The sequence below is a fragment of the Drosophila navojoa genome, chromosome 3, assembly GCF_054131105.1.
Source record: "Drosophila navojoa isolate 15081-1374.11 chromosome 3, UAZ_NAV_1.0, whole genome shotgun sequence".
In the NCBI taxonomy this organism is placed as follows: Eukaryota; Metazoa; Arthropoda; class Insecta; order Diptera; family Drosophilidae; genus Drosophila; species Drosophila navojoa.
Window position 1 is genome coordinate 236,850 of NC_142891.1, and position 22,639 is coordinate 259,488.

General features: G+C 44.9%; 1 protein-coding gene across 14 annotated transcripts in view; it reads left to right on the forward strand.

The window, feature by feature from the left end:
• The first annotated feature begins 928 nt into the window (after window positions 1-928).
• Window positions 929-22,639, forward strand: part of tutl (immunoglobulin superfamily member turtle) — a 40,671-nt gene continuing 18,960 nt past the window's right edge. For 5 of the 14 annotated variants that reach the window (XM_089257998.1, XM_089258005.1, XM_089258006.1 and 2 more), the window contains exons 1-4: window positions 929-1,085; window positions 2,986-3,547; window positions 14,207-14,701; window positions 18,129-18,250. In XM_089257998.1, the coding sequence (XP_089114124.1) occupies window positions 14,266-14,701; window positions 18,129-18,250 (558 nt within the window). In that variant the 5' untranslated portion in view covers window positions 929-1,085; window positions 2,986-3,547; window positions 14,207-14,265. Of the gene's footprint in view, window positions 1,086-1,206; window positions 1,224-2,273; window positions 2,424-2,985; window positions 3,548-14,206; window positions 14,702-18,128; window positions 18,251-22,639 lie in introns of those variants that run through there. The other 9 variants (XR_016196508.1, XM_089258007.1, XM_089258008.1 and 6 more) reach the window with 7 other exon arrangements.

The window sequence follows — 22,639 nt, forward strand, 5'->3', positions numbered from 1 at the left end:
ATGACAAGTTACAATTTCGCTGAGGCCAACGCTTGGCAATGGCACTGCCAACCTTCGGAGCACTTCTAATGCCGTATGAAGACGCAGGATGCCTTTCGGACAGCAGGTAGCAGACGCGCCAGCCGGCCAAGTATCATCTCAGAGGCAAACGAAGCTGGACTCAGCAAACCTGTCCGGCACTAATTAAAAAACCATTTACCAAACGCGAGCGTTGCCAATGGGAGAGATGTGCTGAACGGTGTAATAGTGCGACAATGTAGAGGCGGCTGGCAAACAAGTTGAGTGTTTACAGTACTTCGTCTTGGTCGTTGCGGTTGTTGTCTTGTTGTTGTTCTTGTTGGTTTGATCGAGTTTGGTGTTTTCACACATTTCCAGATCAGTGGCCAACTGTCGACTTTTGTGCGGGCCTACGCAGCGGCTCGAAGTTGAAAACAAAACTTCAATTGGTGGCGGTGAGTGGGAAACGAGTTGGCTGGTGCAGAACGAAACATAAAACTGGTTTTTGGGTCAAAGCAAAGGGCTAGCAGCCCGCTACTGAGGCCAAACAACGGCGAACTGGCAAACTTGAGATAATTATTCAATGGAGCCGAGATCTCGAGACCTGAGTCGCACTCGCAGTCGACAGCTGTCGCAGCAGAAGGGCTATGCTAAAGGGTTATCGAGTGGCTGACACACATACGCACGCATACATGCGCACGTGCACACACACCCAACGACTCGACCCGACTGGACAGGTTAGCCAACGAGCGTAGCAAAGGTGAGCTCGCTCGCTCGCTCGCTCGCCGAACCAAGCATCGGCATCGCAGTGCGGGTATAAGAGTCAGAGCGAGTGTGAGTGCGAGTCGTCTGCTAGGCATTTTCGCGCAGGTTCTCTCTCCCTCTCTCAGTCTCTCTTGCTCTCTCGGTTCGCGCTCTCAGCAGAGGTTGCTCTCCGGAAGTTGTGGTGGCTGCAATCATCGGGCAGCGCTACTGCTTTATTCCTGACGCTGAGCTCGGCGCAGATTTAGTACTCAATTGTTGTGCTGCTACGGCGTACGTGAACGCGGACTGTGAAAGAAACACAACGTTCAGTTCTGAGTGAAGTTGTAAGTGCTGTTTGTGTCTGGTTTCTGTGCCTGTGACTGTGTTAGTGCCAGTGCCAGTGTCAGTGTGTGTGTGTGGGGTGTATGCCTGTGTATGTGCCTGCCTGCCTCGCTTGTGTGCGCACATCTGTGTATGTATATGCGTATATGTGTGTGTAAAGATGAAAAGTAGATGAAAAATTAACAACAACAAAATAAATTAAAACAAAATAAGTTGTAAATGCGAGCAGATGGGCCAAACACCCCAAATCATTCTAAGGGGTGGTGCGACAATTATGTGCGGACTGTGCTGAAGAAATAATATTGTGTATGGAGCCACATCAATATTGAAAACACGAAATACTCGCAAGCGTGGAGGAAAAGCAGGGAGTGATTCTCAGTTTTGTAACAGCCACGAAGTTCATGATTTTCACGCTCACTGCCAGAGGACCACACCCGCGCGGATGCACAGGTTACAAAAAGAAAAACCAGCGGCTGTCGTGCTAGAGAAAATCACCAGAGTCAGAGTCAGAAAAGAGCTCAGAGTCAGAGTCGGAGCAAAAGCAAGAGCAAGAGCCAGCACAGAGCCAGAGCGGAGGTGCAAGAAAAATTCCAGTTTTCGACTGCAACCCAAAGGATCACGCGGAGAGCAGAAGAGCGAGAGAAAGAGTAGGTCGGCGTCGTCAATAGCTCGCTCGAACGCTGGCTGGAACGCAGCTGTGTGCTAAGTTATGGCTGCGATGGGCGCGATGAGGCGGGGGAAATAGCAAATGCAGGGTAGTTGTCGTGCAGGATGTTTGCTAAAGTTGCGCAAGTGAATATTTCCCGCTATTTTAAGCGGACGCTATGCGCTAACAAGACCATTTCAAGTCAATGTCAGCTGTTTAGGAACTCATCTTAGAGAATTTGTCTTATGCTTTGCCATAGAAAGTGGCTTATTCTTACTCTTACTAGGCAAGCACAGTGCCTAATAGTTCACTTGGAAGAAGCAGAGCGGTAATCCGAGCTTAAGCTTCATCAACTTATACTGAGCTCAACTACCAAAAATAATGCCCAAACACTTGGTTGGTTTTATGGTCTGTTACGAAAACGCTGTTGGGAGCAGAGTTCTTGTGCCTGGAAAGCTGGTGCTCAGCCAAATTGTGCAGTCGACAGAGCAAATTTCCAATAGAGCGAGAGACAGAGAGAGAGAGAGGCGCGTCGCAGCGTCAAACTGAAACCGAAACAGAAACATGGAGCTGGCTGGTCGACGTGCCAGGCATTGCCTTTAAACTGGCAACGGAGTGCTCGCATCTTACAGCTGTGGCTCGCTTCTGGCTACGGGCTTCTGGCTAGTGGCTCTGCAACATTTTGGGAAAAAAGGTTAGGCGAAAAACTAAAGTAAAACACAGCAGCAGGCGAACGGCGGTTGGCGAATGGCGAATGGCGAACGGCAGGCAGGTGGACAAATTGTAAAAGTTGCGGAAGCGGTTCGTGAGGGCCCCAACAATACATTACACTGTGTGATAATTATATAATGCGTTTCAGGACAAATTCTCGGACAGCGTGTCCTGATGCCAAATGAGTCACGTGCTTGGCAAACCAAATTCTATGCTGTATATGTATGTGAGTGTGTGTGCGTGCGTGTCTGTGTGTGTGTGTGTGTGTGAATCTAGTGCTAGCAAAAAGGGCGTGAAAAAGTCGAAAAGTGGCCATCCAATCGGGATTTTACAGCAAACAACTTCCTTTGACCATATGCGATTACAACATCAAAATCGAACATAATTTTTTTATTTTTACGCCGTATTGATTTAAGTTGTTGTGCATAAAAGTCGACGTCCCGCTAGTGTATCGGTGGGATGTGAATGTTTATGCTTGGCCCTCGCGTTTATTTTACGTCTTATGTATTCTTTTTTGTTCTCAACCCTTGAAATGTTGCCCGTAGCCCAGCTCCACGTAAAAGTCAACGGAAACGTTTCCGTCGGCAGCAGCAGCAGCCACAGCAGCGCGGCCATTGCTGAGGTCCTTCATCAAAATGCGCACACATACAAAAGTAAATGTATATGAAAAGAAAGTGTCATAAATCAAGCGATTATCCTGTAAACAAAGTGTAAAACGCGCTCCCCAGCAAACAACAAAAACAACAAAAACAACAACAACAGCAATAACAACAACAACAACCTTTAATAAAAACAGAACCAGAAACCCAACAAGGAGTTTTTCTTAATAAAACCCGATTTGTATTACGTTAAAAGCCAACGTGGATAACAAAAACAACAACAACAACAACAACGATAACCACAGCTACAACAACAACAACACCATAGAAGTGCTTTTTATTACTTGAGCATTTAATTTTGCTGAGTTGCTGTTGGACATTTCGTCTGAAGCCCAACAAGGTTTTGGGTACAGCCACTTTGTTTGGCATTTTTGGAGAGTCCCAGCGAAAACCAAGGCACTACATTGGATTGGGCTTGAACACATTATATAATGCTTGCGACAGTGAGGTGAGTAAATGGCCGTCTGCTCCTTTGATAGTCCATAATAAACATAAATATAAGTGGTTTTCATTGGGAATATTCAGCCATGCTCTGAGTTCGTCTGTTACTTAGTTTTATATCGATTAAAATCGATATAAATAGTGCTATCGATTACTTAAAAGAAACTTCAATTGCCTTAGCAAACTATTGATTCTATTCAAGCATACATCGACTCCATGGAGTTGGCCGGCCGAGGAAATATAGTCTGTTTACCAGCTCTCAAAGATGTTTCCTCTTACAGTGCCTGAAGTGTTTGTGCACACACGAATCTAATTGAATCACACCTTCTCTCTGTGGAAATTGAAGGCTGTTATCGGCGCACAGAATAGGCGAAAATGTAATTACAATTTATGCATTTTTCAATTACAATTGCAAAGTGTATGTAAATGTCACAATTCAATTACAAAGCTGGCTATGGCAGAAAAAGACAGACAATGCACAACAGGGCATAAAAACAGAGCCACAAAACAATCGGAAAATGTGTGTAAAACTATTTCTGGCCGGGGTTGAGTAGTTCAAGTTTGATTGCTTCTATGGTTTTGGTCTGGGCCGGGCTTTCGCTGTCTCTTTCTCTTTCTCTCTCTGTATCTGCCTCTGTCTGTCGATGGCAAGAGGCCGACGGGTAATGTAATTGAAGACTGTAAAGCCCACAAGCATGTATATCACTTTTGAGCTTGTAGCTGCTGGCAGCTGCAATTGATAGGCAAGGAGGAAATTACAATTTCCATAAACAGAATTGCGTTTTGCTTGACTTAACCCCAATGCCAAACATTTGTTTAGACTTTCGCTCTGTCTTAATTTAACATTGATTACACACACACACAAACACAAACACAAATAAACACAGGCATTTGCTATTATTGGCCATTCTTTGAAGCTGTCTTCTCCGAGTGTCTCCGAGTGCTTCGACGTCTCGCAGACCGAGGCTAATGGCAATGGTTACAAATTGTGAATAATGATAAATGAATGCGTTTATCTTAATTTCAACACTGTCTGCGCATTGACCAAGGCACAGCGGATTACTTCTGCCCCGATATGGCCAGAATTGTTTCATACATTTTTACGAATTGCCTAATTGATTAATCGCCTTAATCTTCACATCTCTCTAAATAAATGAAAAGCAATTGTGAGAGTCGATGCAAGAGACTCGCAGACGCATGACGTTGCTGAATAATTATTTCTCAGGCGGGAAGCCAAACTCGCACAGACGGAAAAATGTGTAAACAAAATAGACTCCAAACAAAAAGTGGCTATCGAGCGACAGCGAAATGAAAATATCATCACAAAACAAAAAACGAGAGCCTCTGCAAATAACTCGCGGGCTGAGAGACATAAGAGGAGAACCAGTGAGTGACCAGCTAGCCAGAGGTAGAGGCAGAGGTAGAAGTAGAGGCTGGGGTAGAGGCAGCGACTGGTCAGCCGTTCCGCAGTTCATTGGAATTTCTGTTTGAATGTGATACCAAATGGGAGCGAAATGGAGGAAGTTGGCAGTGGGGCATGGGGATGGAGCAGAACAGAGCAGCACAGAGCGAGAACTGAGCAACTGGAGAGCACTTGGAGCATAGTAGACATCGAGTTAGGCGTGCTGTTATGCGATTATGTGAATAGAAGACCAAATCCGAAATGCTGTACACAATACGAAAAGCGTATAATGAAAAATGAAAAATCGAAAAGCTGAGCAACTGAGGAACTAAGAAACCGAAAAAGTCGTTGCTTCAGGTAATAATGAGGCACATTTATGTATTGCCTAAATTTTCTCTCGATGTTCGATGAAGCTCACTCAGTTTGAATGCTGGAGATGTTTGTTTACACACACATTCCCACACACTCACACACACACTGGTGCAGCTTAAAAGCAGTTATATGGCTCTGGATGGCGCCCAAAAACTGGCGCGCATAATGATGCGAATGCTGAGCACAAAACATAAGCCCCGAGAAGCTCTACAGCATAGCGATACTCACCACGGCAGCGATCGGGTAGGCTTGACTTGAAGAAGTCACAGTGGAGGGGGATCGGCCGCACTCGTATAAGAGCGCCGCCTGGTATAAGAGATAACTTGTTTTCCCAGCTCCAGCTCGAGTGCGACAGATACACAGAATTTCCTGTACTACTAATATGGCAATTCTATGACGTCAGGAAAGACTGAAAATGCAGAATGCGATTTTCGCATCAAGCTCCGAACTGCAGCAAGTCGCATAAGTCTGGGGCAGCCATAGATCTGCGCACTTTCCACACAGAGGTGAGGTGAGGGCATACAAAGTAGGTGTTATTGAATTTCCCGGGCTCACATTCACACACACCCACACTCACACACACCTACCTCTAACTGTCAGGCATTGTTTTCTTTCTTTTTTGCAGTCCATTGGCAGTGAAGCATAAAAATTGACCTAGTTCGACTGTTTTTACAGCAAGACAAAAGTCCGCTGTGGCAGTAAAAGGGTTCTAGCAGGACTTGTGCTATTTTTGGATAAAAGTGCAATGCAATGGGAACTTGAAAATATATCTACAAAATTTTGAATTACATTTAACTATTTGGCTTAACCTTATAGAGTGAAATGCCAAAGTAAAGATAAACCAAGTAAGAGGGCTCCACTGTGAAATGTTGTGCTTAAGAGAATATAGATATATGTATGTATGTTCTTCAAGGGTCGCCACTTACATTTTAATAAAACTTTATACCTTGGTTTCCATATCTCCGGGCAGATAAAAATTAGAAATTGTTTGCATTATGTTGGCCTTCTCAACAGTGTCTGCACGGCTCACCTTCGAGGCACTGCAAAGAAAGAACTGTGTACACACATACATATACATATACATAAAGAGGGAAATACTTGCAGGTCGGCACTTCAATTTCATAACTTTGTATACTTTTTGCAGCAATGTTGCTATGTGGGCTCCCTTTGTTTTGCTACTGCAAAAGTTTGGAGCCGAAATGGGATAAAAAGCTTTTGCAGTCCTTTTTGTGTGTAGGGAAACCACTGAAACGAACTGAAAGTAGAATGCAGCAGAATACTTTGTGCCACAACAATTAAAAATAAAACAATTAGACGGGGAAGGAGCAGAACAAGGGTGAGCAAGGAAATTCAAGAAAACAAATGTTCATTATCATATTCAAGAGCGGCTTGCACATTAAAGGCGGCAGCACTTCGTGGCCATTAAATATACACCCTTTTAGCCACAATGGCATTCCAATTTCGCAAAACTCACCATAATTTGCACTTGATATTCCCTGCATTAGACCCTTCGAGCTGCCCCCTTCGAGCGTCTCGTGGTGAGTGCCGAAAGCTATTTTAGGTCCAGCCCTTCGGTCCGGACAGCGGAGGCTTGCGCTCGGCCAGCTCTGCTTGGGAGCTGCTGCTGTAAAGTGTGCTCGGGGTTCATTATTTCGTAGTACCTATTAAAGTAATTTGCCACATTTGTCGCCGGCCATTAGGCGCTATTAAAGCGCAATCAGAACGATTTCTCCAGGCTGTGGGCCAATACTTGAGAATCAATTTGGACAACGAAAAAGTTGTCACAACTTCTTCCAGCACGAACCCTTTTTATTAGTTCTGGCTATCGGCAGGACGCCGCAGCATAAGGCTCCGCGTTAAAAGGACATTCAGACCACAGTAACGGCACAATGTCGTGACGCTTAGCGAAGTAACACTGTACAGACAGTTCAATGTACTCATCGACAGCTCGCATATATATGTATATATATATATATATTTACGTGTCTGTGGATGGAAAATCAATATTTTCCGGCGCTATTTTTAGACTCTGGCAATATTTCCAGGGAATTTATAGATTTGTACTTTTGTACAGCTCACCTTTTTATTAGCATTTAAATTTCATGTTCTGTAAACTAATTCGACGCGAAGCAAAATTGTTTTTGTATAGAATTTAATCTGCATTCCAGCCCCGGGCTTCCACTTTAAGGCATGGAAATTCATTTTTGCATAATGGGAAAAGTTTTACACTTCAGTCATGATTTGCTTTTCTTCTGCTCGCAGCATTTCATTTAATGCAGCGGCCAAAAGACGTGCCTGTCAAAAGGGACGCCGTCGGGGCCAATGGGCAGGACGACGACATCGCTTCGAGTCGAGGCGAGTCGAGTGCCAAAACTTTTTGCCTGTGTCTCGTTCCGGAATTCTCTGCACTTCAGTGGAGAGCTTAACTATCAGCGTTCTCTTAACTACAAAAACAGCGCAGCTGATTGTCGTAAATGTTTGCTGAGGAAGGTGCGCGGATGGTCGTTAAGCCCCTGTGTGTGCGTATTTATATTATTACAGCTCGAAGTGGAAAATGGGTAATTAGGGTATTCGGAGTTTGAGGCACTGGCTGCGAAGATACTGAAGAAGGGGCTGCGTAATAATAGATGATTTTTCTCTCCATCTGTTGACAGAATTTTGATAGTACATTAGCGCATATTCCCTTCTCTATTTAGAATGGAATTTAGTTGACTTTATAAAGACCAATATGGAGATGATTATGATGGTAATGTTAGAGCAGAAAAAGATTATTATGAATAATTATATATGATAATATAGCAATAAATATATATATTACGGAGTTGCTCGAAAGAGGGCGGGTAGTGTGGGTCAGCCCTTTTAGTATTCTCGGCATTAAACTCATAAAGTTTTGAGAAATTGACTTTATGCTTGTAAGGAGAACTCGCAATGGCAAAGGTTGCCATCGTCGACGTTTACGTCGGCATCGACGTCCTTTTGCCATTGCTTTTATACAATTCTGGCTTGTCCGCTTGCTTGTCGCTCATCTTTGCAGAGCAAATAATAACAAAAGTTTCATTATTAATTTTTCTTAATCGAAATGCCGCAATTAAGAGTGAAACATAAAACTTTTCTCTTCGCCTTCGAGGGCGATGGTCGTCCTTTTGCTTTGCGTCTTCTGTTTCGCATCCTTCATCCTGCCTGCCCCCTGTCCGATTCCTGAAATAATTTTGCACTTTATTATAATCTGGGGAAAATGGCTAAGTATAAAATAATTATTAACGAAACTTTGTCCAGCTTGCGAAATCCTATAAAAACTAATTGCTGCAGAGAAAAAACTGTAAATTCTATAAGTGAAAATCATGTGAAATAAGAAATTGAGAAATGCTTTGTGCACTGTCATTGATGATGCGTTCGGTCATCGCGGGCAGGCAGAGTTACATAATGACAGTAGAGAAACGATATACTAACGAAATTAAACAATTCATTATGGAATCTCTGGTCGCACATCGCAGCGGCACCCACAGACGGACAAAGAGCCAATTCTCCTCAATGAAAACCTGCTTCGTAATAGCCTTTGAATGGCTGCGATAAAAGTGAAAACTAAATGAGAAGCACAAATTTATTGTAAATAATATAAATGAGCAGCAACTAAGCTGTTGGACTTGATGAGGATACACATATTCCCATTGTGCGAGTGTCTAAAACTTGTGCCTTCTGACAGACGGACAGACGGACAGGCAGCCATACCGACTGACATAGATCCTTCACAAAGCCCATACAATTTCCTGCGCCGCCCAACTACGGCTATTTATGCACACGCCAAAAGGCAGGCGAGGCTAGCCAGGGCAATGAGTTCCACTGGCTCTGACTGTGGCTCTGACTGTGGCTCTGACTCTGTCTCCATTTCGACCAAATTAAATTTCAAAGCCAGTCATTAGACCATTACGCCCTGCTCCTGCGCCACTCTGCCTCCGCTCGCTCCGCACAGGAACCCGCAAAACATCCTGTTGATGTCAGCAAATTTTATTTATTTGTGGTTCGTGTTGTATTACAACATTTTAGAGCAATTAAAATTGTACAATGGCCTATGTTCGTCCCATTCTCGTGCTCGCTGCTGTTATCGTTCACTCTCCCGATGGCCGATTCCTGCGAGGCCAGCAACATGGCTGCTGTGTGTGCCCGACCTAGCCGGGTCGTCAGCTTATTTGGCCGCATTTCTTTTTAGATCATTTAGTGTAAGTGCCTTTATAATGATATATTGACTTTGCTTGTCCACAGAACTTGTGCGCTCGCTCACAATGTGAAATGAGTGTATAGGGACTGTCTGACCCTCTTATATCATTTGAATATGCGAGCTTCATCTCCCTACCCACCCATACCTCTCCCATACCTCCCCCTCATATAGATCTATTAATTACATATTTCGTGTGAACGAGTATTGGGTAGTCGACGGCGCCCGATTGCAACGTTCTCGCTGTTACCGGCTACGGCTCGCCTAATGGCCGTGAGTAGCCCTAATTGCCGCTGTGGTAACGATACGTTTTCTAAAATTAAACGACGGTATATATTTTAATGGCCGTTACCATCGCCCACGGCAACTTTGGACTCGGCTTGGGTAACATAATCTGCCTTTATCCGGCAAGTAACTGCAGCCGCAGTGAATCAGATCTAATTAATTTAATGGCAGAGTGTATACGACTCGAAGTCCGAGTAGCGTATTTATTGAAATAAAGCTGCGCCAGATTCTAGATTTGAAAAAGGACGCACTGCGGCAGCCGTGGCAGTTGACAAGATAATTTAATGTTTGCCGTGGCAAGATGACAATGTGCCGCAGTGTGGATGCCTCCCTAGTCTCTTTTCACACGCGACCCAAATAATATACATGGTGACTGTTCTTATTGTTATCCCTCTTGTTTGCTGCTGCTGCTGTCCTTATGCGCTAACAAGCTAACACGCTTGAGTCTCCGCGCTCCTCGCCCCACCTAGGGGCAGCAGCCGCCAGAAGTGCACGACCTATTTCATTAAAGTTTTAACTCCGACCAATGCGGCGTATGTGCCATACTAAAAGCGAAAACAATCAAGAGACTCGGCTGAATTGGGGTCGCTGCAATAGTAAATACCCTACAAAAATGTACATCTGTGTAAATATACTCTTGCTCAGACTTGATATTTAGTGTTAAACACAGTCAGGAAAAGTATTCAAAATTTTAAATTTCAGTCTAGGTAGGCATATGCTCTGTTCGTCTTAAGCAGTGCTCGGGCGCTCCCAACGTTCACAGGGTATACATACAGCGCCTGGGACTGGGACTTGTGTTAGTGGTGGTGGTGCCTTGTGTTAGTGGTGGTGGTGCCGGAGTCGATGCGGTTTTCCTCTGGCTTTTTTGTTGTATTTTTGGGGCATGTTTAAGTACGTACATATATGGCTCGCATCACTTAGTTTGGAGTCGCCTGCAGCAGCTGCAACACAATAAGCTAAAATTTGTTCAAATTTTGTTTTGTACTTAAGTGCACACTATCGCGCCCTTAGACACACATACAAGCACACCCACGAAATGCCCCAAGGAGTCGCAGCAGAAGTGGGAGCATTGCGAGCTGAACAGCCATTCGCAGCTATTAGACTGAGAGGGCGGGGCTGTAATTCTTTGTGGGTTGGACCCCTTGTCGTGTTGATTTGAAGATGTTGTCCGTGCTGCAAGGGTTTGTGTTTAAGTAAATTGTGTAGAGCACGTTTAATTAGATTTCAAAGGAGACAGAGCGGAGTGAGCGCGCTCCTATATAAATACAGAAAAGGTTCTCTTCAAGTGGCTCGACCCATCGGGGTTTTTAATTAAATTTTTTTAGATGGGACGAGATGTGTGGCGTGCAGCTATCAGTCAAAGATCATGTGTGCAGCCGCGTAATTCTCCGGCCGCCCAATTGACCGCTGCCCACTTTTGCTTCAGTGTGCAGTCAACCAAAAGCTTTTACTCATCACCGCATCCGCATCCGCACTGTGCTCTTTGGAAGCAGTCAGCGAGCAGCAGCAGCAGCAGCAGCAGCAGCGGAAACGGATCCCATAAAGTGCTCGCCACACAGACAAAAATAAAATGGTGGTGCGTTAACGCCAGCTCATTGAAATGCTTTCCATTCCGAGCGCCAACTCATTGGAATGCCTTCTATAGGTCCCAGAGATATGATTGCTGGCGGCCTGACGGGCTGACGAACTGATGGGCAGCCCACCTCATCATCTGGGCGTTTCAATGACAACGATGTGGCCGAACATTTAGTTATGAAATCTCATGCTGCAGCCACACTCGCATTAGCACAGTCGCCAACGCCATGCGAACCAATCAACTGATTTCTGGCATCCACATCCACGTCCACATCCTTGGGCCACTCTCCGACAGGCATCGGACTCTATTTAATGATTGCCCCCACACATGCGGACTGGTTTGCATTCGGCTACGTGTGCGTGTGGGCAGCAAATGCAATTCGTTTGCTGATTTGTCATTGTTAGCCGCCTCCACAACAAAGATGGCCGCCACAGTGGCCGGCCATCGAATGTCCCCGTCCTTCGTCCTTCGTCCATCGGTCGGCATCCGGCGTCCATTATGCGACGTTCGGGCTCAACTTGAGCTGATTTACAAATGAAATCATACGCCATGGCGGGTTTTTCGGTAATGAAAATTCAGTCATAAGGGAAATCATTTTTCCGGCTTTTGTTCTATTTTAGTTGTGCCTTGCCATGATGTTCCTGCTTGTGTCTCTGTGTCTGTGTCTGTGTGTGTGTGTGTGTCAGACCGAAACTGTTTAGATATAGCCTAATGTGATTTTTGTTGCTAGCTGAGTGGTTTGTGGGCCGCTGGCTCATGCGGATGGGGTAGATGATGATGGCTCTGAGCTGGAACCAGGTAATGGCCACTCGTTCTCGCAGCGCACACACGTTTCATAAATAAATTCCGTTTTAATAAACTTGTCATAATGCCAAAGCGCAAAAAGTTTTCATAATGCTTGACGTTATTAAAATTTTACATGTCATGCCAAAAGGATTTAAGTCGACGCATGAGCCCTGCCCTGCTCTGCCGAGGCATTCCGGCACAGTCTCTCGCACACTTTTCACCCCTCTCCACTCCACACGCCCCCCCGGCTCCACTCTCTGCGCTCAGCATAATAACTTTCTGACAAAATGTGCTTCGCATTACAGGCAAAGCCGTAAGCAACTTGCATGCAAATTTCAGCAAGAGTATTTAATCTTCGGTATCCAATACTGCGGCTGTTGTTTATTGTCTGCTGTCTGCTTTTCACTCTCGCCAGGGGTATTAAGTTATGCATTAAAAGATCACTAATGACGTTTATATACAGCGCCGCCAGAGACGCGCATAAAGGTAACCGCAAAGCCGCCGCCCCAGCCCTTCACAAATTGAAAATTAAGCGAACGAGTTGTCATCTCCCCCTTATCACGCCCCATCCACACAAACACGCAGGCGTCAGCACTCGAGCTTCTATACTCGTCCACGACGCGAATCGAGTATATCAGCTCTGTGCAATGCTCGCTAACAGAGCGGGCTCGGTTCGCTTGTCCAGATATACATACACTCGTCCATGCGCTCGCCCGATAAGCTGTGATTCTGTAGTCAGCTCATTGCAGATCTTTTGACTTCATTAGGCGTGGACAAGTACTGTGCAGTCAGTGACGCTTGTCTGCATGCCCATGCGAGAGATGTTGAAGAGTGCAAACTCGAGTTACTTAATTGCAGTGGCAACATTTAATAAAGCTAAAGCAAAGATTTGCCCGGCCATCCCTCCATCCGCTGTGCAGCGTTGACAAAGCAAACGAAGGAAAATCGTTAGAAAAACGCTTTTCTTGCGTTTTCAAATGTGAAAAGTGTATGTGTAAATGTGTGCGAGTGCGAGTGCGCAATATGAGGATATTACCCCACCTGTGAGCACCTGCAGCTGTGTGCGTATGTAGGATTTTTATGCTGATGCTGATGTTTATGCCTTTACTCAGGTTGCCTAGCTATTCGCACTCGTACGAATTCCTCGCTTAAATACTGCTGACTGTTGTGCAGGAGGAGGAGCAGCCGTTGCGAGGGGGCAAAGTTTTGCACATACATTTAAGGGAATTTCGCTTAAAGCATTTCAAATAATTTAATTAAAAATACCTTTTTGGCCGAGCGAGTATTCCGCATCCGCGTCATTCCGTTGCATACCTGTGGGGGAACGCGAATGTTGCTAATTGTGGATTCAATCCCTTTTAATTAACTACTCAGCAAACAGTGGGCCCATATATAACACTTAGTCCCAGATCCTCAGATAGTTGCCAACTCGACAACAATGGCCTCTCACGACAATCAACACAAGTTTTACATTTAAAGCGCAAACTTTTAATGCCGAACAGCGCAAGGAAAAGTTTCAGCTATTTGTATAGGCGCAACGCAATTTAATGGGGGCACCCTTTGTCTCTATCCTCCGTTCTCCGTTCTCCGTCTTCTGTCTCAATTCACCTGCCCAGCAAACTTATCTGTGTGTCTGCCTTGTAGCTACAACCTATTAGCTGCTTAACTTTATGTGCGAGTCCGAGTGGGAACGCGCCGAGTTCGGGTGTTTGTGTACATACAATATAAAGGCCGCCCGCCCCCGACAGGGACGGTGTTTGTATGAGAGCCTTTGTTTATTAATTTGTCATCTGTGCTTTGCACTTGTATAAGATTTCAATCTGGTGCTAAGTTTGTGAGCTCCGCTGCACTCCGACTGAAGATGGGCGCAAGGCAGCTACATGCAGATTCAGATACGGCCTTCGGGGCTGATTGACAGCTTGTCGAGTTGACATTGATGACTGTACTAGACAGCGCCCTCAAGTGCCGCCAGGTGTGCTATTCTTGAGGCAACCTAAACTCATTTCTTTCTCTCTCTCTCTCTTTGTTACAGATGACGCCAGTGCAAGTGAGAACGATACGTTAGGCGGCGTTGACTATGGGACCAGAGGCATGGGCGTGTGTGCGGACCCTGGGTCTTATCGATGGTGTCAGGCATTAAGCCGGTCGCGTTCGTCGTGCGCCACAAACACAAACCAATCAACGAGAAAGCAGACTCAACAACAATCAGACACAATCAGCAAAAGTACCAGAGCCGAGTCAACAATTGTAGCATCGATATTTCGAGGAGCTACGACTACGACGACGGAGACGACGACAATTGCAACAGCTTCGACTCTAAACCAAACGCCGTTGAAAACGGCTGCGTTCACAGTGAAAACAACGAGAAGAAGAAGACACCAGGACGAGGACGACGACGTCGAAGAGGACGTCGACGGCTGCGCTCGCACTCCGACCAAGACTTGCCGATCAATACAGACTCTGAAATTAGCACTCATCTGTCTGTTTGCCCTATTGGCACGAAATGCACAAGCTCACAATATACCAGGTAAGTTGATTCACCGGGACTGACACGCTGCCACATATCCACAATCCTTAGGTTCCTTTGAAATACATATATAAATTACAAGATGTACCACTATGTATATCTTTAACTTGGATAATCGAGAAGGTCAGCAGTACATATACTATTTGTGTATAGAGTACTCAACAGCATCAGTTCATTTCAATTCGGTCTTCGGGTAACTCATTATCTGCGAGGGCTGGCGGCTGAGAGAAATATTCATTGATTTCCGTGTAGTAAATTTCTCCCGCCGCCGAATGGTTACTGAAATCAGCCCATATGTGGGAATACTGGGCGGGGCAAGCTCTTCACGTCGCTTCGCCCAGATTCATTTTTATTTGGTATTCACGAAAATGTAATGGTGCACAATAAGCGGCTTACGTGAGGGCAAAGCTGATTACATTTGGCAATTAGTTGACAGTTAGTTGAGGTTGTTTTGCCTTAATGGCAGCCAAAGCTGGCAGCGGCGGACCGAATTTATAAGCAAGTAAATATGTATATATGTGTATAATATATATGTATTTAATATATGCATATTAATATGAGATAGAGAAAGAGAGAGAGAGAGACAGGGGGAGACAGAGACGAAGAGGAAGAGGGTGCGATGAGGAGAGGCTCAATAAACGTGACATGCACTTGGGAATTTCATTTCCAATGTAGCACTAGGAAAGTTTCGACCGGCTTGCTTTAATGTACCGTAACGATTCTTGAAATGAATTAAATTAATTTAGCCGAAAATTGAAAATCCGCTTGGGATTTCTATGGCAGCCAACGGGATGGCCACTTCGTGCGCGGTCGAAAGGTCAATTGCCAAGTACGCCTCAAGGCGCGGCTGTTAGCGGCGGGTGGACTGGGCGGGTGCCGTGCCGTGCCGTGCCGTGCCGTGGCGAGCGCTGTTAGTTGCAGGCGGCAGTCGTCGGGCAGGAGCAGAGCCAGAGCAGCGTCTCAACTTTAAACCATGAAAACAAAGTGCGCTGCTGAATAACTTAAGGCAAGTCGGCAGAGGACATCAAGTGCCTGGCTGCCTCGGCTTCGGCTTTGGCTTGGAGGACATTTTAAATTGTATAATGAGACCACTTTTGCATGTTAACGCAATCAAAAGGCGCGACTACAAAAAACACCAACACCAACGGAAAGGGGGTCTAGAGGCCTACTTCCTGCCCCTGCCGAGTGGTTCGGGCGAGCTGTCTGCAGCATTATCAAAGGGCAATAGACGCTCAAGAGCGTTCACTGCATAGTATACACACTCATTCGCTGTTGTTTCAGTTCATTTTCATGTTGCTTTTTATGCAACGTCTGAAGGGGGGTAGTCCCCACCATTTCGCTTTGCCCCGCGCTATAAGCATCCTGCTCTTGACTCCCTACACTCTCTACTACTGCTACTACTTTACTCTCAGTGTTCAAAGTGTGGCCTAAGCTGGCCAAGTTAACAGAAATTTATGCAAATGCCAAAGTCAACAAGCGTTCACTGCATAATATGAAGGATACAAAGAAACATCGAGCCAGTGAGTGACTGATAAAGTGTGCGAGCGACGAACTAAGCGACTGGCTGGCTGACAAGCAAGCAGGCGGTCTGCAGCTACTCTCAGGCATTGCCTTCCTTTTTTCAATGCGCATGTCACTTCCAGTGTCCACGCACACACACACACAGTCGTACAATCCGACATGCATATGTATTTGTGCAGTGCAGCTCGGACTTGTTTCTTTTGCCATTTGGCCAACTACCTTAATAATAATATACTTAAGTGCTTTACTTCTCGTTTCATTCAAAGATTAATTTTGCAAATTCAAATATCCAACGTGGCAAAGGCATTCGAAAACTCGCTGCCCCACATCTGGCAACAACAATAGCCTTGTCAAAAGCTGCTTGTTAACAAGTTTGTCTGTGGCACGGACAACGCTGCTCTGTCTTTAATTGTTCTCGTCCCCGCCCTACCGCACCTCTCCCTCCCTCGTTCTCTGCGTGTGTGTATGTGTGTGTGTGTGTGTGTGTGTGTAAGAGGATGCGCCATGGCATTGCAACGTTTCGTTGTTCTGCTGCTTCCGACTATTCATTAGCATTTCCGTTGGAGACCAAGAGCCAGGAAAGTCCTTGCCTGGCAAGCAAGCAGGCGAGCAGGCAAGCAAGCAATTTCGGCAATTAAAGCATCGCACGTGCGCGTGCTTTAAGCATACGGCAGCACTACGGGAACGGGAGCCGGCTATTGTATGTGTTGCTTCGTTGTTGGCTTGACAGCTTCGCTTTAAATACGACACATTAGCAGATCACCAGGGGCAAGAACTATGCGAGAGTCCTGTCACTCCAGAGACAACACTCTCAGCCCAGCTCAGCTTGAAGTGTTGACGACTGCAGTCGACAGACGACAGTCGACAGTTGATAGACGACAGACAACAGACGACAGACGACAGACAACAGTCGACAGTCGACAGTTAGTCCAGCTTCGAGCGGGACTGACAAACGCTAATCAAATGTCACGTATCGCACAATGGATGGATGGAATTGGAATACAAACAAGTTGGAACTAACTTTTCACACACAAATGACAACAGCGATGAGAGCTTCCCCTCGCACGAGAAGTGAACTCGACTCCATTCTCTCCACAATGAGTTTCGGGTTCGCTGAAATAGAAATAAATTATAAAACCAATTATTTCATATGATGTGATGTGATGATGCCTTACATATTCGATAATCAAACTTCCGCCTCGGTTTCCAATCAGAGTTATGCTGCACAGGTAATCGATATGCTACCTGTACTGGATAAAAGTTTGCGCTGAAAAATCTGCAAACCTGGAAACTCGAACAAAGCCAGTTCGAACAGCTCTGGCTTCAGGCCCTACAACGGCGGAAATATCAGTCAATGGCCTCCCCACTTGACATGTGACCGATGTGGCTATCAACGATTCCATTTAGAAGCAATCCGCTTCGCTTCTACCGCGTTGTCTGTGAAAAAATACGTCAATAGCATGCCATTGCATACTCGACAGCCCTCTACAGTAGTGGCTACTCCACATAGCAGCGGACACGGCGGATCCTGCATACTGGACCGGGCAAATGTCAAGCCAACTTAGTAACCCGTGCAGAATGTCACGTAAACACGGCGGGGGCACGGGGCTCCGTAGCGACCAGGGATTGGCCGTATTATGGGCGGACTCTTCAATAAGGAAGAGATTGACTACACGCAGATTGCACACCAGGTCAGCGAAACTTTCGACCCATCAATCAATTGATGTCAAACGCTTGCTGCGCATCTCCAGTTCCGTTGTTCAGCAAATGTGTTATAAACGTTGCTGAAAACGTGGCTAATTTAGCTGTCTAACCGATGTATTTAAGAATATTTATTTTCTTTTTATTAGAGAATATGTTACTATACAATCTCAACATCTTCCATCCTTTGTTTTTCCATTTGCAGAAGATGCTGTGCACATCACGGCCATACTGGGCGAGGGGGTTGTCTTCAATTGCCACGTCGAGTTCCCCAATGATCATCCAGTGCCATATGTCCTGCAGTGGGACAAGAAGGTGAGCGAAACGGTACGATATCACACATCAAATTTCTTCTCTAAACTCTCTTTTTTACATTGTTGTTTGATAACGCAAAAAGCTAAAGAAAGTAAGAAACAGATAGACAAAAGTCGAAGAAAGCGCGACAAATGCTAACGACACAGTAAACCGAAATACTTACATATATCAAGCTATATTCAACGTTTTCGAACTCTTTACCCAACTAACTATCCACTTACATACATAATTACCAACTAATTTATGAGCATCCCTAACTAACTAATCAATATTCGGTTAGTTTTTGCATTTATGTTCCATTCTGTTCTGTTCCACTTGATTTCCAACATTATTGCTATACTAACTAATTAAGTGCCAAGTAGGCGAAAAGCCAGCTTTAGCTCCACAGTGCGTATGCGTAATAATCGAAATTTGTTGTAAACTAGGCGTTACTTGTGTTTAACGGCCATTTAAATAATGAATGCCTGTATTCGGCTTATGCTAATGCAATATAACACGATTGTTCATGCTGATGTTGTATTATTGCCCGCGCAATATAAATGTGTAAATGAATTAGCTTGAGATGGAATTGGAAGTGGAATTGGATGTGTCCATAATGTTTGATATGTATGTGTTTTATGTGTTGCTCGATTCGATTGGCAGTTGCAATATAAACAAATATATGCGTATAAGTTATCTATTATTTCCTTTCTCTTCTTCTTCTTTTGTTTTTATTTCGACATTTCGACATGTCGCCAAGGTGCCACTCAAGCTTCGCCAAGTCGGTAACAATTTCTTAGCGGCTCGCTTAGATATTGACACCACAGACACACACACATACACACATAAACACATACACAATTTCCAAACGCTGATAAGAGTTAAAACAAGTGCTTTTTCAAGAAATCTAAAGTAAAAAGAAAAGAAATCAGACCAAAGAGAGCGAAAGAGAAGAAAAATTCACATATGTTCATTTGTTAAGCAAATCTCGTTCGCAATATCGCAAATCGAAATACCTGTAAACAAATCTGTAGCTATTCTTCTCACTGCTAACATACCAAAACCAAAATTAGCCGCAATTCATAGTAAAAAAAAAGAAAAAAAAACACGTTGTAGCCACATACCAAAGATTTGAGTGCAACTAATTCGAATCCCTGCACTAATGAATACTCACTTGGCCGCATCTTTGAGCTGCGCACAGAGTTAGCGGAAATATGCTAATGCTTCCGATAGGTGCCTCACGATACGTTTGAAATTAACCTCTTAGCTAAATTACAAAGTTGGCGCATAAATAATGCGGATTCATTACGTATTTTCCTCAACTCTGTTCGACCAAAAGTTCCTCTTCAGTAAATATTCAGTATTCCACTAGAAATGCCAACTCACAAATCACCCTCACCACTAACCCAACCCCCAGCCACCCAGCCAACCACTCCACCACTTCTGCAACGAGCACTGCAAATTCCTTGATAGCTAGCAGTAAGCAACAATTTATTTCCATTACAAAAATAGTACAAAGCGAAAAGCTGCATTTTGCTTATGCAGATATCTATTTTTAAAAAGCACTAAACTAATTCTTTCTTTTTTCCTTTTTTTTTTTTTGTATTTTCTCTTAACTTTTTTACATTCCACTTTCATTTAATTTTAGTTTGCATAATGTGCCACGGTACAAATATAATTTATATATGCATGTGTATATGTACATGTTTTGTTATGCAGCCAGCATGCATTGCATAACTGTTCTCTTTAACTCACCTGTCAGGTGGCCACACTGGCCGCGTCTAGCCTAGTCGAGCTATAGTTAGCGGCTCATTAGGCGAGTGCAAGCAGCGATGCTGCAGGGCTGCAGTGCTACAGAGCTACAGAACTGAAGGCAGCGACCTCAGACAGCTTACTTTCATAATTTAAAGCACGCCTAAGCCGCTGCAAGCCGATAAACTAACTTTATTGTTGCTGCCGCTTGATAGCAAAGTTAAACCGAGCAAGAACTAAGAAAAACCGCAAGGATAATAAAGTAGAAATGTAGATGCTGCGGCTGCCCCTGCTGAGCCTGACGCAGACTTTGACGTCAGCGCTGTCGTCCTTTGAGCGCTCGGCGAAATAATGCAACTAAACTTGCTTACGTATAATTTCATACATGTCTGTGTGTGTGGGTGTGTGTGTGTGTGTGTGTGTGTGTGTGTGTGTGTGTGTGTGTGTTGGATAGATAACGTCGCTGCTTTTTGTGCCAAGCTAAAAGTTTTACAAGCATTTTTAATGCCACAAACAAAGTTATAAGTACTACAAAAAGAAACTTTATGTTTTGCAGCGATAAAAAATACAAAAAATAAACCGGCATTCGGTTAAAAAAAGTCAGGCATGAATTCAGAATATGGCCACAAAATGTGGCACGGCAACCGAGCGGCAGTAATGGCAGCATATTAAAGGGATTAACATGGCTTTAGCTTTTAATTTATACGAGACTCTGATCCGGTGCGCAGCTTATACGTCTGTCTGCAATTAAATACACAATGGCGCATATGAAAGCAGGCCATCGGGCGCACCCGACTGCCCAATGCTCGCGCATAGTCCGCAAGCAGTTTGTGTCGCATATCGCCTCAAATATTGAAAGGCATCGGCGTAGCTCGCGACTCTCGCTCTTAAAGCGAGCCGCAAAATTGTGTTGCCTACTTTTGTGCGTCTCTTTAAGAGTCCAGAGCAGGCAGTCAGCCTGTCAGCCAGTCAGCTAGGCAGGCAGTCTCCAGGCAGGCAGCCACTGCCTGCAGACTGCTAGAAACATGAAGAGAGGCATCATCGTTGCCTTAGTTGCAATCTAAATTAATTGCTACTGAATAAATTAAGCGGAAAAATGTTTACCGAGTCAACTTATAACGCTTCTGCGAGTGCGAATATTAATTTTGGCGCCCGCTTCACTGCCTACGTCGAGGCTGGGCTCGCTCTAATAAATATATGAAAGCTACCGAACGCCTACCACAGATAGCCCTCATCTGGCTCTATCTGGGTCCCAGGACGTAGGCTCCCGTGCACGGCGTCCTGTCCCGGGCGATTGCCGCTGCCAAAGCAAATTATTTCATATGTCAGCTGGGAAAATTATTAAAACGTATATAATTAAGTTGTTAGAAGCGGGCGGGCCCTCGACTCGCTTGTCGGCTCCTAAATCTGCATAGTATAATTACAAAAATAAATCGATTAACTTTGATGCCGCCACAATCGGACATACGAGCAACATGCCTGCCAATTACTTGAGCGAAAGCAATTATGGCCACCTCGCCTACGAGTCTGTGTGTCGCTTTCCCTTTCTCTGTCTCTCCCTCGCTCTGACTCTTTGACACTTTAAGCAAATGACATGGAACATTCAGTGTTAAAGGGTTCAAGTGCTTTCGCCCTTCTGTGCCAAGCAAAAGTCATGTGAGAGAATTGCATGACCTGTCTAAATCCACATTCACATCCACATCCACATCCGCATCCATATCCGCATTCGCATTCGCATTCGCACCCGCATCCGTGTCCGCGTCCACATCCGCATTTGCGCTGCGCGTGATTCAATAGATTCTGCATGCCAGGCTGGCAACTGCCAACACAGTTGGGGCTGTGCCTTGGAGCAAAACGAAATAACAACAGCTAAAGACTGCTCCACTCAGGATTTACGGACTGCGAGATACCCTGCAGATCAGCTCGGCTCTTCTCAGTTTTTCTGTGTGTCACACACAATGCGACAATCACGCCAAGCCCGACCGAAGTCGCATTTCAAATGTGTCCAGGGTATAATAAACAACAAACAGAAATATATGGCATTTCGGTTTAGCCAGAGAGGAGAGAGTGCAGAGGGGCACAGGAGCCTGAGCGGAGGGTGGATGGGCGGCTAGGGGCGGGGCAGGTTGACTGCACGTGACCCCAATTGTTGTAGCTTGCATGAAAAATATTTTACATGCACATTTTTTATCAGCCCAAGCCTGAATTCAACTGTATCTCTGTTTGTGGGCCTGGCTGTTTTGTTTTCGCTGTTTGCACATGATTTATTGCAGCTGGGATATGCCAGGAGCTGCCTGGCTCTCTGGTGTTGATGGCCCGCAAGTTGGGAAGTTGTGAAGTGGGGCGCCAATGGGCCAATGGAGGTTGCGTCTGTAGCTCGACCAATCTTTGATGATATTTTTTGCACATTTATTTGCTTAGTTCTGTACCGTGTTGATGCTGCTCTTAAAAACTGAACTACACCGGGGGCGTGTCACATTCAATTTATTTTTGAACGTTTCTGCATTTGCCAATTCAACGGTTGGCCAGTCAGCGAATAATCCAGCATAAACTGCTCGCATTTTATTTTCCATTTTTTCACATTTCCATTTATAGATTTGATAACATAAAGTAATAAAATCATATTTGCTATACATATTCCTGCATGCACTAAGTAATCATTGAGCCTCT